This window comes from Orcinus orca, chromosome 13 (assembly GCF_937001465.1).
Source record: "Orcinus orca chromosome 13, mOrcOrc1.1, whole genome shotgun sequence".
Lineage (NCBI taxonomy): Eukaryota > Metazoa > Chordata > Mammalia > Artiodactyla > Delphinidae > Orcinus > Orcinus orca.
Window position 1 is genome coordinate 90,831,020 of NC_064571.1, and position 12,403 is coordinate 90,843,422.

A 12,403-nucleotide genomic window follows, 5' to 3' on the forward strand; every position below is an offset into this window, starting at 1 on the left:
ATAACAAATTCATCTGTCTCAGAAAGTTTAATCCAAGTTTAGTTCTTGAATCAATACACTAAATACACTAAAATAGCAATCTGCTGATACTCTTCACAGGATCTGTTACGTAAGCCATAAACCTAATTTTTGAAAATGCTTTTAACAGGCTCCGTGGACCATCGGGATGTACTGGACAATCTGCAGACGCCTCTCGCGGGCTCAGGACCATGTGGCCACCAATCAGTGCATCACGTGCGCTCAGCGGTCCTCACGAACGTGATCGGAAGTGCATCTACTTCTGCTCAAACGCCACTTGCCCACACAGGTGCAAAGATGCAAGTGGGAAACCAAGGAGGGAGCAAGCCAGCTCCTGGGTGGGAGGGTGCACACAGCCCCAGAGAGCGGCAGGGCCAGCTCACAGACGTCTGCAAATGCCCACGTGTCCACAGCACAGGGGCCACGACCCAACGTGTGTCCACAGGGGACAAGCGAGTGGAAGGCCGTGAGGTCAGGTCAGGGCCAGCGTACGCGGTGCCTGGAACGCAGAGCAAAAAGTTTCCGGGCCCGATTCTGATTTCTACCATCAGTTCGCAGGTTCGTGATATTAGCCAGACAGACCCGTGAAGAAGACCGAACACCGACAGGACACACACGCTTCCAGAAAGAGACCAGAGCAGACACCTCCAGCTCTGTGCGAGGCCCCTGATCACAAACCAGAGGAGCAGGTACAGAAAAGGAGAGCAGGCCTCCGCCTCTCGGAATCTGTTGGGGTCCCAGACCCCAGATCCAGGTCCTTCACCACTAGGGACTCGCGGGGCGTCTGGTCCCGGCTCCCCTCCCCCCACCTTCTCCCTGCGGCTCCCCGCGTCCACCCGCCAGCTCCCTCGCTGCCCGCGGGGCCTCCACGCCACTCATCTATGTGTTCCAGCTCTTGACGTTTCCTTCCGGAGACTTCTTCAGATCTACTTCACAGCTCGGACGCTTCGTTTCTTATTTAACTGATACGTTGAAATTCCGATTTCACTGACCATCTGTGGCTCGTCTCGCATTGGCTGGCTCCCTTTTTACAACCCTCCTTCCTTTGTCCGACTGTTAGAACCTCCCGTTTAGTCTTCAGATGTAATGAACGTGCACCTTGCATGCAACGCACCTGACCCTCTCAGAACCCCAAGTCTCCACAGGCCCATCTCTGCGTCTCTGGTTCACGGTGGTTTTCCTCCCTGTGGCTTCATCCCTGCAGGTCCCCATGAACCCGGAGCTGGGAGTCGTCTCAGACCTGTGAGTGTGTTCCTCCAGAAGCGACCTGCATCTTCCTTCCGCGTGGACCTGGGGACCCGCACACCTGACACCACCTCGAACTTCGTTTTCAGCTGGAGGCTCTTCGTGCCACATGGGACGTGTAGACTCCAGCACCAGACCCAAGTGAGCGGAGGTCGGGGAGGGGTCCTCAGGGGACAATTGTCTGGTTTGGGCCCTCTTCCTTCTGAAGCCAATCCCAGCCAGGCAAAAACTCTCACTGCCCCTTCTGTGGGAAGGACTTGGTTTCCAAGTTCACACTCTAAACCTGTGACCTGGGGCTTTCTTCCTCCAGGTGGGGCTTAGGAGAGTCCGGTCTGTCCCCTCCTCTGGCTCTAGCCCAGGCTGCCTCCTGATGTCCACTCTGACGGCTGTACCCAGCTCCCGTGGGGCGGCAAACCCAGTCCAGCTCACGCTGTGTGAACGGCCGCCCAGCATTTTCAGGGTTCAGCGATGCTTGTGCTTCCCTGGGCTGTCTGCACTGCTCTGCGCTACCCTGAGAATTTACCAGGCAGCATCCCTGGACTATACGTTAGCAGAGGAGTAGCTAAGATGCTGCCTAATTCTGTAATTAACTTTGTGAACTCAGACCAACAACTTCCTCTTCCTGAATCTTAATTTCCCAAACAGTAAAATGAGGGTATGGAATTCTCCAGAATACCTTCCAACCATAAACGTGCCATGACTTAAAGGGCCAAATACAACACAGAGATCTTCTAAATTTTTTTCTTTATATGTAACTCCCTCACTATACTCAAACCACAAATGTAAACTTACAGTTTAGAAAAATAAAATATGTCAAAAATAAAGCAATCTAGACAGAAACTCGGAAATGCGAGAACAAGCCAGCTCTTCCATAGTGCAAAGCACACACTCTCTTTAGGAGATAATTAGAAAACCCGGAGACTCTAAGCATTCCAAGCGCCACGGTGATCTGAACGGATAGGAATATAAATGAAATATGAAGTCACCGATTCTGAAGTCTGATAATGAATCAGCAGATTTGAGAATCTATTGGTTTTTATTAAAGAATAAATTGAGTTTCCTCTCCTTCTTTCCCGATAAGAGTAACATCCATTCTTAACTGATATAATGCTTATTTTTTCAGCAGTTTCAAGAAAACAAAATACAAGTCTCCTCCTTAATCCTGACTTCTCAAACAATCAAGAATATAAGCGCAGGGGCTTCCCTGGTGGCGCAGTGGTTGAGAATCTGCCTGTCAATGCAGGGGACACGGGTTCGAGCCCTGGTCTGGGAAGATCCCACATGCTGCGGAGCAACTAGGCCCGTGAGCCACAACTACTGAGCCTGCGCGTCTGGAGCCTGTGCTCTGCAACAAGAGAGGCCGCGACAGTGAGAGGCCCGCGCACCGCGATGAAGGGTGGCCCCCACTTGCCGCAACTAGAGAAAGCCCTCGCACAGAAACGAAGACCCAACACAGCAAAAATAAATAATTAAATAATTAAAAAAAAAAAAGAATATAAGTGCAACCCAAGGTGTAAAGTTCAGTGTAAACGGTCTTAGGTTTTGAGAGAACCAAATTCCCTCCAGGCTCCCATTCTGAGTACACGTTGGATCACAAAGTGTGTTGATTTTGAAGCAAGCATATACCCCCCACTGAGAACAGAGCTTGAAATGTAAGAATCGACCATCAGTGTTATTATTATTATTATTATTTTCTATTAAGAAAACTGATCTTGAAAATCAAAGCACCGGTGTGAGCCGCCCACACGACAGTGAAGCGCCTGTTCTAAGGCACTAGCTGGGCCTCGGGGTCCCAGTGACAAGCCAGGTACTGCTTGACTTTACCTTCTGTAAATGTGTGTTGAGCTGAATCTGATGGTACATTTTTCATTTCCTGGGATCCCAGGGACTCAAGGTTTGGCGAGATGTAAAATTCACACTCATTTCTGCTGATCAGCTGAGGAATCATCGTTATTACATCTTCCTTTCCTGCTCCTCAGAATATTTTCGATGGAAAATAACCGCTCTCCACCAGCTTCTCTGGTGGAGGTTAACGCGGAAACAGTCAACGATATGAATATACGAGAATCGCTATGGTCCGACCCCCTTAGAGGTGTCCTGATTCTGTACCAACAGCCGTGGCCTTTGTGAAGAGTCGTCTTTCTCATTCTCCAAACACACGATAAACTCCCATGTCCAGGTTGGCTTTATTTTTATAATCATCTGAAGAACACAGGGTTTCAACTGTTCCTGAGTAATGGGATTGAACCCAATGTGATTCTGTATCTGGGGTAGAGTAGACATTCTGATCTCAGTAGCTGAGTATGTTCTTCTAGGTACAAAAATGTCCTCAGAATCTCCCTCCCAATTATCTAGCCCAGATAGGCATGTTTACTCAAGGAGATACTCCCTCCTTTCCTACAAAGGAGGGCTTCCTAAGGAATCAGCAGAGACCAGTAGGGATGGAGCCGGCAGAGACCCGGAACAAGTCCACGTGCCCCACCCTCTAACTTAGAGCAGGGAGTTCTAATATCGAGCTTTAGGCGCCAATAAATCACTTGAAATTGTAAACATAAATGTATAGGTCTGAACACTCACCCATTTTTCTTATGAAGGAGCCGATAATTTTCATCAAGAACATAACCTTGGGCAGAGAATCCAACGCTGAATTCTAAAAAGTGTAATTTATTTTTCCTGGACAACACAGCACAGAAACATTACCTGCTTTTACTGTAACTTGTCTGCGATTTTCTGTAGGGTGCAAATTCACTATTAAGAAGGGTGACACTTAAGTGTTTACAAAATGCCCCTGCTTCCCCCTCTCCCCACCATCCCCCGTCCCGTGTGGTATTTAGAACACGTGGAGGGAAATTAGCAAAGGGAAGGTCAGTGACGGGGCCAGAGAAGGTGAGCACAAGACTGCTTTATCTGTTCTAGAGAGATCAGACTGGGGGCCAGCGGGAGTCTTAGCAAGAGCTGGTGCCGGGGTGGGGCTCTGCAGGGCGCACTGGGGGCTCTGGAGGTCGGGATGCAGGATCCGGGCCTGAGGTTCCAGGGGGGAGCCCTGGGAAGGACGGTGTCCTGTCTCTCGCCCTCCTCGTGTGGCTCCACCGTCCTGGACCCAAAGGGGTGCCCTCGATCAAGGCCGGCGGCCAGAATGGGCGCAGCAGGCGGGCGACGGGGCGTGGGGGGTGGCCTTGGGCTCCAGGACAGAAGGAAGAGAATGCCATCCAGGTGGAGACATGAGCGCTGAGGGTCATAAAGTGCCATGTGTGTGTGGACACAGAGGCAAGGTCACCTGACGTCAGGGAACCTGATGAGGACACGTTGACTGCAGGACTGCGGATGGACCTGTTTATGTCATCTCCAACATAAAGGTCGTGAGGACCCAGAAACCCACACAAATAAGGGTGTCCAGAGCCTCCAGAAGAGCCAGCCGTGACCTGGGGATGGAAGAGCTTCAGGGATCTTCCAAAAATACACGGAGGGAACCTCCTTTCCTCTACATGGTTTCCTGCTCATCATTTTCACAGCTAATGGGAAGGTCTATTCAAAGGAAAGAGTAATGACTGATGTTGATAATTTCTCTATATAATCATATATGTGGATATGTAACACAAAATGCACCTGTATATCCACAGCCATTTAAGTCCACTGGAAGGAAAATAGGAAATTTCAAGTATAATATATTGTATACATATATACATCATTTGCAATAGTCCCAAGTTAAACTTGGAGATAAAACTTGCAAAAGCATTTTTCCCTCATCTTTATTCAATATTCTAACACATCTAATACATAAGTTTCTTCCCCTTTAGAAAATTGCACTTGTAATTGACTGAAGCTGAGAAGGACCAAGCTTTATGTGAAAATCCCTTCTTGTATCCACAGAGGCAGGGACCAGGCTGACACTGAAAAACACCTGCTGCATCTTTCATTGCCTGTCGTTCTAGATGGGAGCCCTCAAGTTATTATTCTTTCAGGAATTAGATTATCTGTCGAGTTACGTCTCTCTAGTTTCCAATGAGAATATGTCCAATCTCATGCTGCGGTGTCTGGGGATATTTTTAATACAAAGCTGCTCAAGGAAAATACATTAATGAAGAAATTAAGAAAGTCAGGGAGAGTGTAAACGATACAAACTTGAAAAGATGCTTTGCTTTGCAATAATGGGGACATTTAGATACGGCTGAGGACCTTGTCAGGCCACGTCCCGCAGGACCACTCTTAGGGGGCTTTCGTCCGGGGAGGCCTCTGGGCTGATCTACGAGACACACTCTGAGACAAACCCCTGGGGCCTGCAGACGCAGAAGCACTTACATTTGCACTGTGATTGCTGCCACTAACACAGATGACATCTTGTTTTTGAATTGTCAGTACCTCTTTCGTTAGCTTCAGGCGAATGTCATAGGCGTGTCCAGACCCTTCACCGTGCAACAAGGCAGTCCCGGTTTTAGTCTGAAACGAAACAGAGACGAAGAGGGTGTGAGGACGGGAGAGCACGGACCCTGACAAGACGCGCCTGCCCCTGTTCACACCTCCTGAAACACGCCTGTGTATTTATCACATACCCATGCATCTGACTAGGATTTGATTAATTTAGCACAAGATAATGGAATTTTTAATATTTCTTCCTGAGTAGTTTTTATAGGATTTGTATAAAACATGCTTTTAGCAGGTGGAGAACGATGAGTCAGTAAGGCACCTTCGGATAAATTAGAAGAAGTCACCTCGTCCGCGTGAAGTCATCGACCCGCCCCTGACTGAGCGGCGCCCGGTCACACAGGTGGGCACGGGTCCCGGGCGAGCACTCGGACGGCCCTCCTGTCCCTCTTGTGCCTGCACAGGGCTCCGGCCAACACGGCCTCGGACACAGCCCTGCAGCCAGGAGCGGGGTAGGAGGGGCGAGATGCGGGGGAAGGCCGCAGGGGTCGGGTCCTCAGGCCAGGACCAGAGGGCCCCAGGGCTCACTGCAGTGAGGGTGCGACCAGGTGCGGCCTCTCCCCCTGCCGTCCAAGCAGGCACACGTGCACACACGCACACGTAACACGCAAAGGCACGCAGCATACGTGTCAGTGTGCTGTGACTGCTCAGGGCAGGACGATGAGGTTTGGCTCACACAGACAAGCCCTCAGTTGTGAACTTAGGAATCCTGAACTCAAAGTAAAACCAAAGGCTGATAAAAAAAAAAAAGACTAAGAGGCAGTGTCTGCAAGGAGGCGTTTTATTCCTACTGCGGGGTCAGAGGTCATCATGCATCCTTTTATAAAACAAGCTTTAATCCAGCAGGACGTGGTGTCTCTGTGGGAACAGGAGGTTCGCCGGCTCCCGAGTCACGGATGCGCCCACGAACACGCTTGTGGGGTTGACCGCACGGAACAGCCGTTCCCTGGGGGCCTTGGCCACGTGGAGTCGGTGGGGACACTCAGGAGACGACCCGGGGTGGCTGCTGGCGGGGCCAGGGCTGGAGGGAGCCAGCACCCAAGGGAACCCGAGACCAGGGCAGCCCCGCAGGGAGAGGGCTGATCCTTGCGTGTCGTTCAGAGGGAGAACCGTTTCGGGTTCACATCGAAGAGGCGCAACGTCGACCCATTTCTATCGATGCGTAAAGCACATGCTCACGTACAGTGTTCACTTCTGGCTAATTCATCACCGACCAACCCACGTTTCTCCCAGTCTGTTGTCTTGGGGACGAAACCCCCTCCACCCGGCCCACGAGAACACAGGTCAGAGGCCAAAGGAAGGGTGGCAGAGCTTTAACAAGTTAAACACAGTATTTAAACTGTGTTAGACATTTAAAGAGTCAGCTACTGAAAGCAAAGGGATTCAGTGGAGAACTAAGTCGAGTCATCTGTTGCCTTAAGGTGCTATCTGACCCCGTGACGCTGCCCGAAGTAAAGCCAACTGCTGCTCAAACTGTTGCAAAATAAAGTCAGGAACATGACCAAACTGGAGGGCATTCAGCATTCCACTCAAAATCACAATCTTCTTCTCATCACTTTCTTCTAGAAAATCACTCCTCTTCTGTCAAATGGCATGAGTGCGCCAGAGATGAAGATCCCCGTAATATAAACGTAACAGCCCCCTTCCCGGGATCCCAGCACCACCGTCCTCAGGGGACCCGCCCAGAGGCGCAGAGGCAGGAACAGAAGAGAGACCGCCGAGCCAGGTTCTTCCCTCACACCAGACACGGTCAGCAGGTCCCCGCTTTACAGAACTGAACACACTGTCTTGACATTTCTCGGAAATAAAACAACTTCTTTAAACTACATGTTGGTCTTTGCCATTCAAAACCCCAAAAATTAAGAACAAAACTGTACCCAAAAGCAAAAACGTTAAGAACAAACCTAAACTCCCCCCAAATGCAGAACAAAACGAACGCCTGCCGTGCGGGGCCCCCGCCTCAGTGAGTGGTGAGCCCTCGCTGTGTCCTTGTCCCGCGGCGGCCCCCGTGGCCCGCCCTCCTCACCCGCATGGTGAGACCAGAGGCCCATCCCACAGCCTCTGCCTACGAAACGCCCAGAGCCCACGCTGTGCTCAGTACCTGGGCTGCCGCCCTCCCCACTGCAGCCCTGCCCGACCCAGGCTGACCCTGTCAGACCACCGTCCACACAGGCCACCCATCCTCTGGACACGGCCTCCCAGGAGCGCAGGGCCGCTCGCCACCTGAAGAGTCTCTCCCTCTGGCCCGGGTCCTCGCCCAGCCCGGCGGTGGCCCCCAGCCTGGCCCAGGACCTGGTCCTCGGCTCCTGTGTCCCCTGGTCCCTCCGAGTCCCACGCGGCCCCTCTCGTCACCTGTAGGTCTTGGCTGAGACGGGCCTTGTGGACAGACCTCCCCACCAGCCACAGGGCCCTAACCCCTGCCCCCTGCTTTGTCTTCTCCCTTCAGCCCACGGGACTGTGGGCCTCGTGCCGGAGCCAGGCGTCCCGGCCTCACTGCCGGGTTCCCAGCTCTCACAGCAGAAGCCATCGGCCAGGGGCGCAGGGGATGCTCTGTAAACAAGTGAAGTAGGAAGGCCACCCTCTTCCCACAAATGAATCTTCACATCCACGCAATTCCAATAACAATCCATGAAGACGACTGTGAAGTTTACCAGGATGATACTAAAGTTACGTTTTGTGAAATAAGACTGGTGCTGTGGGAAGACAATTGATCCATAAAACATTAAGCCCACCACACATTGTGGTGCTGAACGGCCGGATGCAAGAGGCAAAGGAAGGCTCCAGAAAGGTTAATTACATCATTGGAAATAGTTCATAATACATTCTGCTTCTGTAGCCTCACCACATGGCTCGCGGGATCTTAGTTCCCTGACCAGGGATTGAACCCAGGCCCTCGGCAGTGGAAGTGCTGCATCCGAACCACTGGACCGCCGCAGAATTCCCCAAAATACCCTAAGACTATTGCTTAGTGATTTCGATTATTATAAACATGGTTCTCATACCTTATTTCAAAAACACTCCCAGAGAGATCAACCCTTGTAAAAACATAGAAAAACAAAAGTTCTTGAAGAAAATATTAGCGTGTGTGTGGAAAAACTACCAGGTTAGCTTAACTCAAAAGCCAGAAATTCTTGAGAAAAAGATTCATGGAATTCACTACATGGAAATATAAAATTTTGTATGACAAGAACTCCATATACAAAAATATATGCATATAGTAGACACGAGGTTAACAGGAAGAGTCTTACAACCGAAGACGGACAAGTGAACAGCCTATAAAAACGGCGTCAAAGACATGAAAAGGAATTCCCAAAAGAAGGAATAAAATGAACAATACATTTGAAAAGAGACGCCAGCTCACCAGTAACCCAAAGACTCACAGTTACTCAACAATGATTTATGATTTTTTTTTTTTTTTGCAGTATGCGGGCCTCTCACTGCTGTGGCCTCTCCCGTTGCGGAGCACAGGCTCTGGACACACAGGCTCAGCGGCCATGGCTCACGGGCCCAGCCGCTCCGCAGCATGTGGGATCTTCCCGGACCGGGGCACGAACCCGTGAACCCTGCATCGGCAGGCGGACTCTCAACCACTGCACCACCAGCGAAGCCCTGATTTATGATTTTTAAACTATTTGATAGGCAAACATTTAAAAAGAACAGCAGTACCTAGTGTGGACGGGACCTGGAGGAGCAGCTGGCCCACGTGTGGCTGGTGCAGATGCCACCTGCCTCCTGGAAAGGGTCCGGGAATAACGAGGGCGTCTGTCATGCCTGATCTGGAATCGGGTGTCTCTGCCTCCGGGAATCCACCCACAGGCGCAGCCAGGCAGCCGCCCTGGGAGTTATGCAAACCACTGTTCCCCACTGTCTTCACGGTTAGAGTGTGTTACCCTCTAATGTGACACTAAGCGTGAGCCTAACAGACTTAACACACCTGATGTACTTAGAATATCAGTTCTGTATCTCTTGGCAAGGAAAGTGTCCACAGATATCAATTCTTGAAGAGCAAAAGAGCACGCAGCACCTAAGATATAAAAAATTAAGTTTGTACATAAATATAAATGTAAAGAAGTGCATGGAGAAAATTTAGAATGACAGGATTTCAAAAAACAAATACTAGCAAACAGAATCCAACAGCACATTAAAAGGATCACACACCATGATCAAGTTGGGTTTATCCCAGGGATGCAAGGATTCTTCAACATACACAAATCAATCAATGTGATACACCGTTTTAACAAGTTGAAGGATAAAAACCATATGATCATCTCAATAGATGCAGAGAAAGCTTGCGACAAAGTCAACACCCATTTATGATAAAAACCCTCCGGAAAGTAGGCACAGAGGGAACTTACCTCAACATAATAAAGGCCATATATGACAAACCCACAGCCAACATCGTCCTCAATGCTGAAAAACTGAAACCATTTCCACTAAGATCAGGAACAAGACACGGTTGCCCACTCTCACCACTATTATTCAACATAGTTTTGTAAGTTTTAGCCACAGCAATCAGAGAAGAAGAAGAAATAAAAGGAATCCAAATCGGAAAAGAAGTAAAACCGTCACTGTTTGCAGATGACATGATACTATACTATGTGATACTATCCTACATGATACTATAGAGACTCCCAAAGATGCTATCAGAAAACTACTAGAGCTAATCAATGAATCTGGTAAAGTTGCAGGATACAAAATTAATGCACAGAAATCTCTTGCACTCCTATACACTAGCGATGAAAAACCTAAAAGAAAAATTAAGGAAACACTCCCATTTACCACTGCAACAAAAAGAATAAAGTACCTAGGAATAAACCTACCTAAGAAGACAAAAGACTTGTATGCAGAAAACTATAAGACACTGATGAAAGAAATTAAAGACAATACAAACAGGTGGAGAGGTATACCACGTTCTTGAATTGGAAGAATCAACATTATGAAAATGACTATACTACCCAAAGCAATCTACAGATTCAATGCAACCCCTATCAAACTACCACTGGTATTTTTCACAGACCTAGAACAAAAAATTTCACAAGTTGTATGGAAACACAAAAGACCCCGAATAGCCAAAGCAATCTTGAGAAAGAAAAATGGAGCTGGAGGAATCAGACTCCCTGACTGCACACTATACTACAAAGCTACAGTAATCAACACAGTATGGTACTGGCACAAAAACAGAAATATAGATCAATGGAACAGGATAGAAAGCCCAGAGATAAAGCCACGCACATATGCTCACCTTATCTTTGATAAAGGAGGCAAGGATATACAATGGAGAAAAAACAGTCTCTTCAATAAGTGGTGCTGGGAAAACTGGACAGCTACATGTAAAAGAATGAAATTAGAACACTCCCTAACACCATACAGAAAAATAAACTCAAAATGGATTAAAGACCTAAATGTAAGGCTGGACACTATCAAACTCTTAGAGGAAAACATAGGCAGAGCACTCTGTGACATAAATCACAGCAAGATCCTTTTTGATCCACCTCCTAGAGAAATGGAAATAAAAACAAAAATAAACAAATGGGACCTAATGAAACTTCAAAGCTTTTGCACAGCAAAGGAAACCATAAACAAGACAAAAAGACAACCCTCAGAATGGGAGAAAATATTTGCAAATGAAGCAACTGACAAAGGATTAATCTCCAAAATTTATAAGCAGCTCATGCAGCTCAATATCAAAAAAACAAACGACCCAATCCAAAATTGGGCAGAAGATGGGCTTCCCTGGTGGCGCAGTGGTTGGGAGTCCGCCTGCCGATGCAGGGGACGCGGGTTCATGCCCCAGTCCGGGAGGATCCCACGTGCCGTGGAGTGGCTGGGCCCGTGAGCCACGGCCACTGAGTCTGCGCGTCCGGAGCCTGTGCTCCGCAACGGGAGGGGCCACGACAGTGAGAGGCCCGCGTACCGCAAAAAAAAAAAACAAAAACAAACCAAACAAACAAACAAAATGGGCAGAAGACCTAAATAGACATTTCTCCAAAGATACACAGATTGCCAACAAATACATGAAAGGATCCTCAACATCACTAATCATTAGAGAAATGCAAATCAAAACCACAATGAGGTATCACCTCACACCGGTCAGAATGTCCATCATCAAAAAATCTACAAACGATAAATGCTGGAGAGGGTGTGGAGAAAAGAGAACCCTCTTGCACTGTTGATGGGAACGTAAACTGATACAGTCACTATGCAAAACAGTATGGAGGTTCCTTAAAAGACTAAAAACAGAACTACCATATGACCCAGCCATCTCACTACCAGGCATATACCCTGAGAAAACCATAATTCAAAAAGAGTCATGTACCACAACGTTCATTGCAGCTCTATTTACAATAGCCAGGACATGGAAGCAACCTAAGTGTCCACTAACAGATGAATGGATAAAGAAGACGTGGCACATATACACAATGGAATATTACTCAACCATAAAAAGAAATGAAATTGAGTTATTTGTAGTGAGGTGGATGGACCTAGAGTCTGTCACACAGAGTGAAGTAATTCAGAAAGAGAAAAACAAATACGATATGCTAACACATATATATGAAATGTAAAAAAAAAAATGGATCTGAAGAACCTAGGGGCAGGACAGGAATAAAGATGCAGATGTAGAGAATGGACTTGAGGACACGGGGAGGGGGAAGGGTTAGCTGGGACAAAGTGAGAGAGTAGCATGGACATATATACACTACCAAATGTAAAATAGCTA

General features: G+C 48.3%; 1 protein-coding gene across 1 annotated transcript in view; it reads right to left on the minus strand.

The window, feature by feature from the left end:
• Nucleotides 1-12,403, minus strand: part of SNTG2 (syntrophin gamma 2) — a 200,766-nt gene that overhangs the window by 124,307 nt on the left and 64,056 nt on the right. The window contains exon 2 of the mRNA XM_049695901.1: nt 5,563-5,700. Coding sequence (XP_049551858.1) covers nt 5,563-5,700 — 138 coding nt within the window. The remainder of the gene's footprint in view (nt 1-5,562; nt 5,701-12,403) is intronic.